At 39.3% G+C, this 15,421-nt stretch overlaps 1 protein-coding gene across 6 annotated transcripts in view; it reads left to right on the top strand.

The window, feature by feature from the left end:
- Nucleotides 1-15,421, top strand: part of GLI3 (GLI family zinc finger 3) — a 207,612-nt gene that overhangs the window by 111,482 nt on the left and 80,709 nt on the right. For all 6 annotated transcript variants that reach the window (XM_039548513.1, XM_039548512.1, XM_039548514.1 and 3 more), the window contains one exon: nt 868-973. In XM_039548513.1, coding sequence (XP_039404447.1) covers nt 868-973 — 106 coding nt within the window. The remainder of the gene's footprint in view (nt 1-867; nt 974-15,421) is intronic.

The raw sequence follows: 15,421 nt of genomic DNA, 5'->3' as shown, positions 1-15,421 counted from the left end.
GGAGAGGGCAGGCTGGTGTCTGACGCCTCAGGGCAGAGCCCATGGGGGTATCGGGGGTGCATTCCCCCTTTTGTCAGCCTGTCTCCAAGGCTCTCCAGAAACAGCGGGGAACAGGAGTTCTGACAGCTGCAAAATCCCCTATCCTGTAAAAGCCATGGAGAAGATAGAGCAGGAGAGCTTAATGCAGCCATGAGTCCCTGGGTCTCCAGTCACGGGGACAAGGAAAGCACCCTTCCTTTTCAAGAGCTGGGTATGAAATGAGTCCCTCTGACATTTCTCCAGGTCCAGCCATTGGTGTGGTGCAGTTAAACATCTGCAATATGGCCTTTCCCAGTCGCATTTCTCTTCAAACATCGTTGTCTGATTTACTCCAGTTTTACTTACATTTCTCAGCATGTCACTTCAGTTTGGCTTTCTGCTCTTAGGATTGTGTGTATATCTCTGAGGGTATACTTTTTTACTGCATTGTATTCTCTGCTTAGGCTTTTTGTCCTGGGATGATTTTTTTTCTTGTTTTAATACTAAATAAATAAATCAGGAATGCTTATGAAAGCCTTGATGGTCCTTTTGATCTGATGCTTCACATATGGACACATAATTATTTATTAAAGACTTTTTTTACACCCCTTTCCATTAAAGCTATAAAAAGAGAATATTAAAATTAGTAAATACATATTCATGCAAACACTGTGGGCCAAATTCTCCTCTCAGACAGACCTGACTGACAAGAGCATGGAAGGAGATTGTGACCCCTAAATTGTAGCACTGTTAACACATGCTTTTTAGTATCTGTTCTGTGTCTATGAATGTTGTTTTTAAAGAGTCATTGGAGATACTCAGATCTGGGAACCTCGCTTGTTTTTTCAGATCCACCTCACCTCTTTCCAGCATTCCACCCTCCTGTACCAGTTGATGCGAGACATCATGAGGGACGCTACCATTATGAACCATCTCCCATTCCTCCTCTGCATGTGTGAGTATTCAATGTTCCCCTTGCTTCCTGAAAGAATGGACAAATACACGACTCTTTGCAATGCTTGAAACCATGCACCTGGAGCCCGTTTCCAGTCTTGCCGGAGTGCGAGATTTACTTTTGGAAAGCATTGTGGCTATCTGTTCATAAAGCAAAACCCATGCTGGTTGCTTGAGGATTCCTGTTATAATAGGTAGCTGGCAAGGGTTACCTGGGTGTTTTACTGGCATTTATTCTGTATTATGTCATTCTATAAAGACTAAATTAAAAAGTGCTGAGCCCTGTGAAATACAGCCAGATAAACATGTATTTAATCTGTATTAAGCTTGGTATTCTTCATAGCTGAAATTTCCTTTCATGCCAAGGATTTGTTTACAAAACAACCAAAAAGGTTGTTTTTTTCCCTGGTGACTGCTATGAAGCATAATGAAATTTTTGGTAAATTTTCTTAGTCCCTGTTGTGTGCACATAAAGGCAATCGGTTGATTGATGGGAATGTCACCCAAACAAAATGGCAAATGTGATAGAGCACATGGTTTACACAAAGATAAAAGAAATGAATACCAGTGATAACATGCATTAGAAAAGGGTGGTAGTGGTGAAATCCTGTAGAAATAAATTTTATCTTACTCCATATGGGGAGATGGCTATCGGCACTGCAGAATAAACCAGTAGATGTGTCCAGAAAACTGCTAAATACCATTTAAAATGGAGCCGAAAAGCAGGGCTTGGTACTTCAGTAAAAGGCTTGATGTACACATTTAATCATATCTACTAATCACCTCTCACACTGAGAAAATACAAGAAGAAAAGCGCAAGTAATACTTTGAAGAATAATGCTAGTTGTTTAGGTGGCAGATTGCTTTTCTATGGCTATTAGTTACAGCTGTGTAATTACATATATGCAGAAGAAAAATGAAGTTGTTTTAAAACAAGTCCTCCTCTGTGAGCAGAATTAATTGATATTAACAATCCTAACTACATGCCCAAGTACACACATGATATTTTACTAACAGTTTTTTTTGGGTCAGTCTTCTATTACTGAATTGTAATTTCAGAGCAGATTTGCCTGGAGGTAGGTAATAAATCTGTGTTGCAGTCTTCTTGGGCATTAGAGGAAAAGTGGGTATTTATAGAAAGAGAGAGCACAGAAATTTGTGATTTATTCCTCAGGGTTCCTCAGATGCATCATCATTTACACCACAATCTACCATATAATAAAATACACTCAAATACATGCTTAAATTTTCTGCTAAATACTGTTGTAAGCTGAAGGTGGCAGGCTCAGACAGTCATTACAGGGTCATTCTAGATTTTGCAGTGCAGTCAATATTCTACATGGATGGCTGTTTTTGGGAGCTGGGGGAGATGATCATGCTCATTCTGAAGCTAGTGGCGAATTTGCCTTTCTCTTTGTATTGGGCAGATGGGGTAGGGAGTTTTAACCTTCATCAGCAGAGGACCATCATCCAAGACACCAAGTACTGCTTGCCAGCTTCGAAGAGGCTTCTGGAAATCTATGCCATGTGGGACCCTGCCTGACTGCATTTGCTGAGCTGAGCCCTCTCTGAAGCCTCAGTCCCATGAACCCAGTCCGTAGCATGGCACCCCATGCCCGCAGCAGAGCTTTTGGGTGGGTAGACCACTGTCACCTGCTTTGGGTCACAGTGGGAAATCAGGAGTAGCAGTCTACACTGCTCTCAGTGCCAGGATTTCTGTAAGAGCCCAAAAGATGTTGGAAGTGCCTGTTTCATGCCTTGTTTGGCATTCAGGGGTAGTCCCCTCTGACCCCAAAATCATGCTCCTTCTATGGAAAGGTGCCCTGCTGTGTGCTCTGCAACCCTGCTCCCTGATTAAGTGGTGATTCAGCAGGGCCCAGCAGAGTCAAGGAGGTCTTAGCCAGATGTGATATGACTCCAGGAAGCTGTTTTAGAAATACACTCTGATATCAGCCCAAGCTTTAAACTCAAAATAGCCTTGATATTGGCCATTTTTTTCCCATTAACTTCTGTTGATTCTTTTGCTCATTTGGTTTATGTGACCATTGAAATGATGAGCTGTAAAGGACCCTTGGAGCTGTTGTGGTTGGTGTAATTAAATATAAATAGGCAATTAAGCAACTTAAAAAAAATCAGTCGGACTTCAGCATCTTTGTAAATGTTAAGGTTTGTCATATTTTTGCTGTTTTCAGGAAAATACTTTAATGTACATACATGAGAGGCAGGCATCCAGTGGTTTTCTTACAAGTTTTACAGAGCCTGGTGTGAGTATCACATAGGTTCACCTGAGATCATTTGGAGCCATTACTTGAACTGGTGTCCTAGCATCCATTAAAAAGAAAATAATAAGAAGAAAGAACTGGATTGAGATGGTGTTTGAGAATTCTGAGAGAAAATGGCAAGAACACCAGTCAGGATGCAAATGTTTACCTACAGCTTCACAATGACTTCATTGTATGAGTGGTTTTCTCCTCAGTGTTGTAGTACTCTCAAATGTATGTATGTAATATAAATTAAAAATAAAATTCTAAAAAAGGCATGATTTTAGTTATCCAAGGTCCTAGAAATATGTTCCAGAACCTGTCTAGCCTTAGTGGAATTAATTTAGGTATAATACAAGTGCAGAAAAAATGTGAAGAGGGCCTTGCCTGCATGGTACTTGTCTACAGTGTCTGCACATAATTTTGAACACTGACCAAGTGAAAAAGAAAAAAGAAAGCAGGAATTCTAAAGATGTTACAGGGCTCTTAAATATTTGCAGCTCTAAAAAGGTATATGTATTTATGTGTGTGATTCTTATAGTTTAATTGCTGATGGTCAGAACTGTTGCATCCCAAATTTCAGCCTGGAGCCAAATTTTATAATTTGAGTTATAAACCTTTAAAATAAGGGTTTATGTTTATGATGGAATTGCTGACAGATGCTTATGTATAGTAGGACTAGCAGGCATTGCTGTAATTACGCTATCGTATCCTATCATTAAAGATTTCAATTGAAAGAGGTTTATAAATTGCTCTTCCTCTTAGATAAACCACCCTACATTAAGGCATCAACGATATGGTGCAGAATTAAATTAAAATCTCATAAAATGAAATATGTTCTGTATTCGCTGTTTGACACTTAATTTGCCTCTGAATGAGTAGAGGAAATCACAAATTAACCTGCCTTTGTTTTTCCAGCCATGGCTTATTAGGTGTTAGAACAACTGCAATTACAGCCCAATAATAACCCCCAACCCTTATGAATATGTACTGAAATGTGTCACTTTGTGTTACCAAAACCTGTTAGGACTGTGTAGTTATATTGGAATTTCTACAGTACATATTTGGTTTATACTTCAGGAATATGTATGAAACTTAAGTTGTTCTACAGCAGCAATGGATGAATGGAAGAATTGAGGCTGGAGCTTGTGCTTCCCTTTTATTATTTTTTTCTCAAATTCAGTTAAAATTCAGTAGACTGTAATTCAGTTTTGCAGGTTAAATTATGTGATTATCATCATACGATTAAAACAAACCGAAAGAAGCATGGCTTTAGTAATCCCATTCCTTGCTTTGTTTTTCTTTGTTGTTTTTGTACATCTCTTTCCTAATTTCCAAAATTGATTTCTAAAGTATGACATAAAGGAGGAGCTGAAGCTCGTCTATGTTTTAGTCCTTGACTTCTGCTAGGTCATCCATTAGAGTGTGATGCCTTCTCTGGTTAGTGTGCAGTGATTCAAAATCATGCCTCTAATGAGGGTGTTTATTTTAAATTAATACCATGAGTATGCTATTTTTCCTTCAAGATCCAAATCACAAACTTATTATTGGCTAACTTTTCCAGTTGCTTGATGTCTTTGTTTGGAAGGAGAGTTGTTAGCAGTGAACAGAAGAAGAATAAGGGTGTCTTGTCTGTTTTTATGACAGTGCAAGTGTAAACAACTTGATAGTCCCACAACTTTAAAAATCTGACTTAGCCAGGATGAGAGCTTTTATTCATTAATTAAAAAAAACCCCAAACTCCTAAGGCAGAGGCAAAATCCTACTGATGGATTTAAATTCAGCAATTTAGGAAGCTACTGTTCTTGGTTATTCATTCTTTCCCATACTTTAACCAAGTTGCATTAAGAGGTTTTTCCCAATCTGCTTCATTTTGAAGTTGAGTTGGACAGCCTTTGAAGGTGACCTATCCTGATATTTTCAGGTGCTGTTACTGTGGCTGTAGAGGGAATGCATTCCTGCAGAGATGAGGCAGGAGACAACAGTCAGGTGGCAGTATCAGGAATGGCTCTGGGGCCGTGGCTTGTGTACATCTTGGAGTGGTAAATGCACGTGCTGCAGGAGGCTAGTGGAAAGTTAAAGTTTCAGGGCTGAATGTATTATGAGATGCATCATGCATGCTCCAAAACATTCATCCATTTAGTCTCAATCTCTTTCTGTTGCCATCCCATTTTGCCTTAGCTCTGGACTACACATAAGGAAGAGTGAGCAGGGAAATGTAAGGGAAGGTGCACTGATGCTGCCCATATGCTTACAGTCAGGGGAGACTGCCTTTGCCAGGAGGAAGTTGCAAAGTACAGCTGGTGTATTTTAGCTTCCTAGGATCAATGATATTCTAAGCTCTTTTTCTTTCCTAACTGCTGATTGAGACTAGCAAGTTTGGCAGTCTTACTCCCTGAAATGATGCACGTGCAGATAACTGTGCATGTGCACAACATCAATGCCTTGAACAGGTATTTTGGATTTTGTCAATGCTCTGGTACTAAACCAAAGCATGTGTTTTGATTGCAGTCAGCTCCAACTTGATAAAGAGGGAGTCCAATTCTCAGATAGGTTATTTCATATCTAGTTTATACACGTCAGTTACACAAGGGTGAAAAGGAAAGGAAAGTCAGGCCCAGACACTTAGCTTTCATCATCCTCTGATTTTGGACCATGCAGCAAAATGGGGGATGCCCAAATGTGAGAAGATTAAAGCATATCCTCGATTATGAGAGAAACTGCTAGCCACACATTTGATGTTTATATTTTCCCAGCCTTGTCACTGATATTATGATTTTTCTTTTCATTTTCATTTCTAAGCTCTATTTTTTTTTTAAAAATCTTAAAGTTTAAACCTCTTAAATCTTTTACCTGCTGCTTTACCTCAGTGTACCTCTAAGCTGTAGACTTGGCAAGGAGTCTGTCAGCTTGTCAGAGCATTCATTGATCCTTTCACAGTGGGAAGGAGAGCCCCACCCAGCATGAAAAACATCACTCATTGAATTGTCTTTAATTACTTTAAGACTTGGAATGGGTTTTATGGTTTAGCCAGGAGCCATCAAAGAAGAAAGACTGGGAAGCTCTAGAGGACATGAAAAGATGACTGTAGTTACAGCTTTCCAAAATCATTCGTGAAAGTATTTTCTGTAAACAGGGAGAAATCTTGTATTAAATGGGAAACACCCCAAGAAACCTGTCCCTGGAAGTGCAGCATGGAAAATAAGCAGCTGCTAATGGCCTGGAGGATTTTTATAGCAAGTCTCTGAGAAGGAATCAGCATGGTCTGGTGACTCGTTAAGGTTATTCAGAGTTTGTTATGTGCCACAGATATGCAGGCTCTGCAAGCAGCGTGTATCCCTCTTTTCTTAGTGGTATTCATGGAAGTAAAATACCAGGGCCAGATGCCCGCACATAAACTTCAGCAATTAGTTTTTATTCAGTGCCAGGCCTTTTACAAAGCTGGGGAATAGGAAGCCTCTGTCTAGGTCAAAACTGTGATATCTCACTCAATCTATAGTTTTGCATCATTGAAAATAGTGAATCAGTGTTTTGTTCAGCTGTTCATTCTTGTTTAGTGGTATTTACCTTAAGACTTGCAGATCATAAATTCTCCTTTGTAAGCTTTGTAACGCTTGCAGAGTAGCTTCACAAACAGAGGGTTTTTAAAAACTATCTGAAACTGCAAAACATTTGGAAAGCAAATGGTGGCATATATGGAATTGCAGAAAAAAAGGGTGTTTTCTTAAATTTTTGATTCTGAGAAACATTTTAAAGGAAAAAAAGTAGGTTAAAATGTGGATAAAAATAGATAAATATTTTTGATGTGGCTGTTTTATGTAAGTTCAGTTACATTCATTTGTTTAGGTGGTCTGGAGTTACTGCACAGTCAATTAAACTTCTATATTTCTCACTGCTTTGCTCTCTCTCTACTAGGAAAAAGCAGTATTGAGAAAAAGCTATCTTATTTAATTTCTGTTGGAAAATAAATTCTAGATCAAATAAGGATTCACTGCTAAAATTCATCCCTGTTTTTAGTGAGCACACTTACATGGAAGTCAACAGAATTGCCTCTAAGCGCACCAGATTACATTTGGTTCACATCATTCTTCTGTTTCTCTGGTGGATAACACTTTGTGACATAATCATTTTCTCTGGAGTAGCTAATTGTAATGCCAAGGAACTACAGATTTATAAAGGAGAAACAATAGCAGCAGATAAATATTGTGTTAATAGAGGCTCTTTGTTCTTTTCATACAGTCTGATTTCGGGCTGTCTGGGGAAGTTGCAGCAATTGAAATAAAAGGAAAATTTTGGTGAGATTTTTAATGTAGAAGGAAAAGCCTGTAAAATGTAATAGTTTGTTTTGTTGAAAATCCTTGGTAGAAAGTTCCTCCAAATTTTCGGTTGTTTTTCTTTTTTTTTAATGTTGAGCAAAGCGCTCGAATGGCAGCAGCCCCCAGCCCTAATGATCAAGACATGCTTCCAGTGGCAGCTGGCTGACCACCTCTCTTCAGCACTCCGGAGTAGCAGTAACTCAGAGGGCATCCTGCTGGTGTGACTCAGTGGGAAGAAAAGTTGGGAAAAACCCTCAGGAACACTCCTCCTATGGTCTAAAGGGGATCGGTTGCCTCATCCCCACCTGAGACATAGAGTGGCACAGGTTTGTCTGGTGGAGCCCAGTCCAGCGAAAGGGGTTCTTTAAGAGGTTTTTATGGATTATGCTGTTGCAGAGAAGCAGTTCCAAGGTTTATCAGCAGTAAGGTGTCTATCAGCACTCATCATTACTGTCACTTAGCTCATTTACCCCATCTGGGCAGTTAACAGTCTTTAGATGAATTCTTGGCTGCCAGTGAGAAGTGGTTCCCTAAGGCAGGTTTTCAAACCAGCGTGAATTAAGAGATGATGGAAGCAGAAAGAATGGCCAGCAAAGTTATGCCTCAGGTCACTGCTCTGTGTAACATTTTTTTGTAGACTGAGGAATAGCTAGACATGATTTCAAGCTGTTTGGGTGCGTGCTGTGTGCAGATATGTATACAAGTGTGCATATTTGTGTATGTGTGCATCCATCCTCTTTACATAACAGGGTGAATATCTTTGCTTGCACTTGTCATGGACTGAGTAATTTTATATCTCTGCAGTTAAAACTAATCCAAGGAGCTACTCGGAGTCTGAGAAAGATGGAAAATTAGAGGAAAAATGTTAACAAAATGCTTAGACAAAAATGTTCATGGGCAAAACCTTTGAGAACATGTGGATCATTACCTTAATTTAACAGTTAAACAAAAATATATAGAATAGCTGCAGTGCTTGCGTTCTGCTGCTTGAAATTTCTATTATCTCATTCTGTTATCAGCTGCAAAGAATGCAAGCTCTAAATATAGCACACATTCAAAGGCTCTGAGCCTGTGGTTTCTTGGACAAAATTCCTGTGTTCTTTGTGCTGTAGTCAGCAGTATTAGTCGAGTGAGCAGATATTGACTGTGGTATTCATGTGCAGTGAACCAGAAGCAAGCCAACTCTATAGAGGCTGCTGTCAAACTTGTTGCAGTAGCCTGTGAGGTACTGGACTGTGACAGACTCCTTTTTTTTCAGTACAATTCTTCCACTCATGTTAAATCTTGCTTCAAAGAGAACTGAAATGTTACAGTCTTAGTGGGGATTTTTCTCTTTTTTATTCCTTCTGTTTTTTAAAGTGTACCTGTGAGATTCCTGTGTTGTGAATTGGAAGTTCCCTAAAGTTAGAGTAGGTATAAACTCCAAGAAATGTGAGTGATGAATAGGATGTGTTGTAGGAACACAGAGTATCTTCATCACACTCTCACACAATCTTTCCCTGACTTAGAGTCCATCCTCCCCCAACAAAGACATCAAGTCCTTGAATCTTGGAGTATAGATTGAATGTAGTTGAGACTTTTTCTTTCCCAAAGGATGAAAAGACAGAAGTTAAATTAACACCTTGTTTCCCTTTTTGCCCCCACCTACTCATCCCACTACATATTTTATATATATATATATATATATATATATATATATATGTATGTGTGTGTAAGCCTATATTTGTTTACATATGTGTAGCAAAACATAGGTTGTTGAAGCTGTGCTTCTGAGATGTAGGACACTAACTAGCCATCCCTTGTATATTCTGTGTTATGTGATGCTCGGAAAAAAACCCCAATGATCCCTTAATTTTACTGAAAGGATTGTGTTCAATGGGTGTTTTATCACTGCGCCTTGGGCCAGGTTGAGCTATCATTGATGACTGATGTAATTAATTAATAGAGGAAACAATTTAAAGAAAAATGTTATTCTGTTTGATTTTTGCTTTTAGGATGCATGACCAAGAAATGGCTTGGGACCTTATTTTAGAGTAAGGTTTACATTGAAGCTGGGCCCTATGAAGTTGCCATTAAAGAGCAGGAGCTTAATCCCTTCTAGCACCGAATGTGTAGGTCTGAATTTACAATAGATTATGACCGCATTTATAGTCAGTTTTATAGGGGTATTGGCAATTTTCTGGAGACTCTGTGGAGGTTAGACACAGAGGCAAAATATCCTGCAGCCCATGAGTCAGGAGTACAAAGCTTCTGAAGGAATGAACTAACCTATCATCTTCTTGAAAGCATTATTTATGAGGTGTTGTGACCACTGGTGTTAAGGATCAACAGAAAATTAGGGAGTATTTCACATAAGGGAGAGTTTCTAAACATATCAGATTTAAGTGGCTATCCCTTTAAAGATGCACATCTTTCAGTCCTGTATCTCCTGTTGAAATTCAGCCTAGATTTATCATGCCTTTTCCACTGGCCCGTGGAAGAAAAGATTGATAGTCTAGTCCAGTTTATAGAGGCCACCAACGCAAATAGCCCCATTTAAAAACATTGTAGACAGATTCAGCAGAGAGAGCAGGAGCTGAATGACCAAGGTGTTCTTTGCTTTACTCTGGAAGATCACTATCAGCATATATCATCAAGACAGTACCAAGAAAGCTAGTGTAGCCTGCCTCTGTCTTCGTTTGTTCCTTGAACATGTTTGTTCCTTGGACATCAGGCTTCGACTCTGACACCTATTCTGGGAACTGTGTTTCTACTCCTGTGGTTTAGACTGAATTGCAGAGATGCTGAGGGAGCAGATGCGTAGCTTGTGCAGGTATGTTCCAAGCTGGCCAGTTTGTTCCCCTTAGGCTTTTCATCTACACCCCCAGCTACCTACTCTGTTCAGAGAACTAATAATGCTTCCAGCATATAGATAATGCATTTACCTCAAAGACTTCAAAACTGAATTTACTACTTTTCAAAAAATGTATGCAGCCAGAATATTAATTTCCTTTATGTCTAGTTCTTGTTTTTCATGTATTCTCTCTACAGTCACATTAGAAATGATATTTCCACCCATTTCTGGTTCTTGTGGTTGTTCAAAGTTACAGCTTTGCCCAGGAAATGTTTTTTTCAGCTCCAGTTTTTCACACAAGTAGAGCGAGAATAGCAATGCAAGGACTTTATCTCTTGTTTCTTTTGGTGGCTATGATGTTCCAGCCATTCTATATTTACCAGTTGTTAGGACCAACTTGTAGTCTGGACTACACAGCAGCAAAATGGCTTTCAGCGCTTGTGGGATCAAAAAGCTGGCCTGACTGAGACAAGACTTCTCAGCCCATCATGAGAACTGAATGTTTCCCTGATCTTCTCTGGTTGCACCTCAGCCAGCTCCCATACCTGGAGCTTTGACACTGGCAGAGAAAATACAAGAAAGGGCTGTTAGCAGAATATCTCTCTTCCTCCCTTGTACCTTAGCAGTGTTCACCTTGGATATAAGTGGTGCTTCGTATACCTGTGAATCCTGCTGCCCTCATGGATGTTGGTGCTGATCTGTGACTTGCACACCTTCTGTTTGTGGTGGTGCTCGGAGGATGGGAGAAGCTTGGAAGTTGTGTTTTCATAAGGTCACCCCTTGACTCCAGTCCTGGGTACAGCATACATCTGTACTGTACAGCTGATATTTATCACTCAGGTGCATTCTCAAAATGGCTTTTCTTTCCCAAACCATGTGTTTGTCTAGGGGAAGGGGAGGAGGATGCATTTCAGAAAATAATCTGTGTGTTTTATACAGAAATGTGTAAATGTAGAATTTTATACAGGAGTTTCTGTAGATTTGTGTAATTTTTTTTTCTGCTGCAGGTAGTTTTAGATGAGAAATTCTTGCTGATATTCTGTTCAGTAACAGTCACTAATCCCTGTGAATATCAATTTTGGGCTGTCTGTTGATGATAATACAGAGATTTGAAGCAAATCCAGCCATACCTCAACAGAAATGATTAATACTGAACCTTCACATCACTGTTTCCGTCAGGACTGTAGCCCTGTAAAGTTAGAATTTTAGTCAAATGTTCCTTCCACAACCAAATATGGGTAGCAAGTGCAATAGGAGAAATTTTCAGTCACTGAATTTCTCTTTTGTTATTGCCAACTTGGTTTTGTTTTAAACAGTGATTATTTTATCATATAAAAGAATTAAAGAAGCGATTTCTTTCTTCCCCAGATCCCAGTTTTGTAATATTGTGGACGTGACTTAGAGTAGACACTGGAAACGAAACGGTTTGTTTTGGTTTGGTTTTGAATTTGGGAAAAGAGTGTTTCTCAGCATCACAGAACAGATGTTGAGGACAGTATTCACTTGAAGTAATGTGAGAAGCTTTTCAGGTGCTTTTCCAGGAGAAGGAACACCTGCCTTAATGTGAGGAAGGAGTTAAGGTAAAAAAAGCTAAAATTTGCTGAAACAATAGTGAGCATAGCATTCTTGAGTTTGAGGTAGGGGGAGTTTAGAAAAATCATAAGTGAATGAATGAGGAGAAAGGTTCCAAAGTACTAAAAGTGGTAAAAGCTTCATTTTCTAAAAATAAAAAAACCCCCATTACATTATGAGACTAATAACACATTAATTAAAAATACTGTTTTTCAAGAGAACAAAGTATTTGTGAAATTCATACATCAGTCAATTTCAAAGTTTAATTTTACTGTCATGGGTCATACCCATCACAAGAAAAACTTCCCATGAATAGCACATGAGTTTTTTTGAGATTTAGGACAAGCCTCAAGCTCTTCTTTCTGGTCAGATAATCCCCCTGGTGGATGCAGTAATCTGGTCCTCATGCTGTGGGAGTGGATCCTAATTAGCAATGCTGTTTTTCCATGGAGAGTATTGCTGCACACAGGCAGGGGCACTCTTTGCATGCAGACTGCATCCTGTTCTCATCTGTGAATGGTAGAGAGAGAAATGAGGAGAAATTGTAAAATTGAAACCATTTCAACTCTCTTAGTTTTGTACCATTTGGTTGTATTTCTTTTTCTCCCAATCATGCATACATGTATGAATGTGTACTTTCTCTGTCCTGCATAACGACTTCAAGGGTATTTTTTAAAGACCTAAAGGCATTTTCTGAGTGCTTTTGAACCAGCTCACTATTTACCGGTATATTGCTTTTATAGAGGTCACCTTTGATGAGTTTTTTGTCATATGCCCCCACTGAAGTTTCAGTGTACTCAAGCATTAGAAAAACCACTATTTGAGCGTCTTTGTTTTCTTTGTTGAGCTGTTTATTTTGCTTTCTTCCCACACAGTTCCCTGGCCTCACTCTGACAACTGCTTTTCTGCATGAATTACATTCCTCGGGGCCGCAAGTCTCCTAATTCTTCCAGTCGATTTGATTCCTGCCTGTGTGATTAGTCCTCTGCTCCAACACACAGTTGGTCTTTGCCGAGCAGGCTGCTTGCTAAGTGCCTTTAACATGAAGACCTAACTACATTTTTTAACCTCATTAGGGTGTAGGGCACTGCTTCATTCCAGCTTAATAACATGGCCACTATTGAATCATCACTTGCTCTAAAATAGGTTACAAAAAGGTTACCTAAGTTGTCTGTTTTTGTTTTTGTATGACTGTGCTTTTGCCGGGTAAGTTTCTTTCAGCACATGTCCATTTTTTAGCATGTAAGTTGCTTTTTTGAAAGGAGACCCATAGATTCTACTGAGGTAGATTTATGACGTTAAGAAATTTTATATTTGTATGTTCAAAAAGAAACTCAGCACATATTCTGAAATAGTAAAACTAAGTAATAAAAGCGGTAAGAAAATGTGGGTTTGGAAGAAAATGGGAAGAAGGCTTGGGGGAAAAATTTCCTACTTGTTTCAGCTTTAGAGTTATAAAGGCTTCATCCTTACCAGTTTAAATACAGACTTTTCACTATAATGCTGGATCTACAGCAATGCAGCCACAGTCTGCAGGGCTTCACTTTGTCTCGTGGGTTAAATTCTCAGCTGAATGCATTGCTACTAAAATTTAGATTTCAGTTACAGTTGTATATAAACTTAAATGGAAAAAAACATTCGAGGACTTCCAAATGTTGTAAAGGCAACAGAAAAGTTTCCTAAGAAGACAGTATCACTGGAGAGCTGGGGGAAGAAAGGAGGCAGTGGGTCACATGCCACTTGTGATGGTGCATTTGTGCAGTTGCATAGCACAGCCACTCAGAGGGTGAGACTTCATGATTAATGGTGTTTATTCTTGACAGAAGCCTCCTTTATTTATCTGCAATACAGTTTAGTGATTTTATCAGTCACCTGAATAAAAAATATTCAGTCATACCAATATTGCAGTGTAAATTGAGTAGAGTCACTTTTTATTATATCTTTCAGCCTTATCATCTGCACAGTAATTTTCTAGCAGGGGTTTGATATAGAAAGGCTGGATTTAGCTGTACTTGACACAAAGCCTCTTCAATTTCCCCTAAAAGTTCAGGCTACTCTTAGAAATGTGTATAAATATATATATATAAAAATATATATATATAAATATATATATAACCCTCTTATCCCAGCAATTTCAGTATTTGAAAGAATAAAGATAAAATGTGCAAACCTGGATGTGAGAAATGTTGTTCATATGAAAACATCTAATAGCTCTGAAGCCACTGGTGAAATGCTCTTTAGTGTTTAAGCTTGTGGCTTAGTGCAGTTCTCTTTGCATGGCTACGTAGTCTGACTTTCTTCTAATCAATCATCATCCAACTCCAATCAGCATACAGGCAGAGCCTATCGTTCATCCTGGGTGTAATTTCAGAGTTGAGGACTATAATGGCAACATACAGCACATTAGTCACTGCGATAACAGCTAGTGGCACTCCTGAGGAAGGGGGAGGACGGGGAAGAAGGGGAATAAAATTCTTCTCATTCTCACAGTGCATTAGTGAAATAGGAGCAACTGTTAAAACAAATGTTTATTCAATTAGCTGGCTTAACAGCATTAAGTGTGAGAAAGCTTCTGACACTCCTTTGACCCACTTTTTCTGAGGGGGGAGAGGAGGGCCAAGGGAGGCAAGAAGGGGTACATTACTGTGGTCCAGATTTTTGTATATGTCCACATACTCATATGATGGTGCCTCTGTGGTTAAATACTTGAAGGGATGGCAGGCTCTGCCTGTAACCTAGAGGAGGCTAAAATTTAAATAGCAAATGAGCCCACCTCTAGAGCATCGGAAGACAATTGCAGAGCAGAGAAGTTTGCTATAGGAATGCAGTTGGTAATTTCGCTGCCCAGACTGTTATTACTAAAAACAGATAATGAGTAGGATGTAGAGCTTTTCGATGTTCCTGCTGCACTTTGTGCTACAGCATAGTTTGAAGAGGAAATGGTGTGTGGAGGACCGTTGTAGCCTTGCTTGTCCTGTGCATCTGTTTTATATTCATGATGATGATTTCTGCATCAAATGCAACATTGATACATTATCCTCCATATATTAATGACCACAAGTAAACTTGGAGCCAGCTGAAGGCAGGGGAGGAAAAATTTACCAGCACTGAGTTTGGGCAGTGCTGTGAAGGTGTAAGGTATTATTTACTTATAAGTAGTAAGTAATCAGTGCAAGCTGACCAAAATAAGACAATACCTTGGTAAGGCTCTAGCAGAAGCAAGTGATGGAAATCACATGTTACCATTACTTTTATTTACTGTTTACATTACTGCAGTGTCCAACAGCTCTGTGCAGGATTGGAGCTCTGCTGAGCGTTGTGCAAATACAAAGAGCTCTGCCAGGAAGAGCACACAGTCAGACATCTTTGGCAAATGAACTCTGGTGAGTCAGCTCTGATGGCCTTAGGGGTTTCCAGCCCCAGCTGTTTTTCTTGCCCTGGGGATTATCCCTTGTCCCGCAGCAGGA

This window comes from Corvus cornix, chromosome 2 (genome assembly GCF_000738735.6).
Source record: "Corvus cornix cornix isolate S_Up_H32 chromosome 2, ASM73873v5, whole genome shotgun sequence".
NCBI lineage: Eukaryota > Metazoa > Chordata > Aves > Passeriformes > Corvidae > Corvus > Corvus cornix.
The sequence above is the reverse complement of the archived record's forward strand: the minus strand, read 5'-3'. Positions and strand labels throughout refer to the sequence as shown.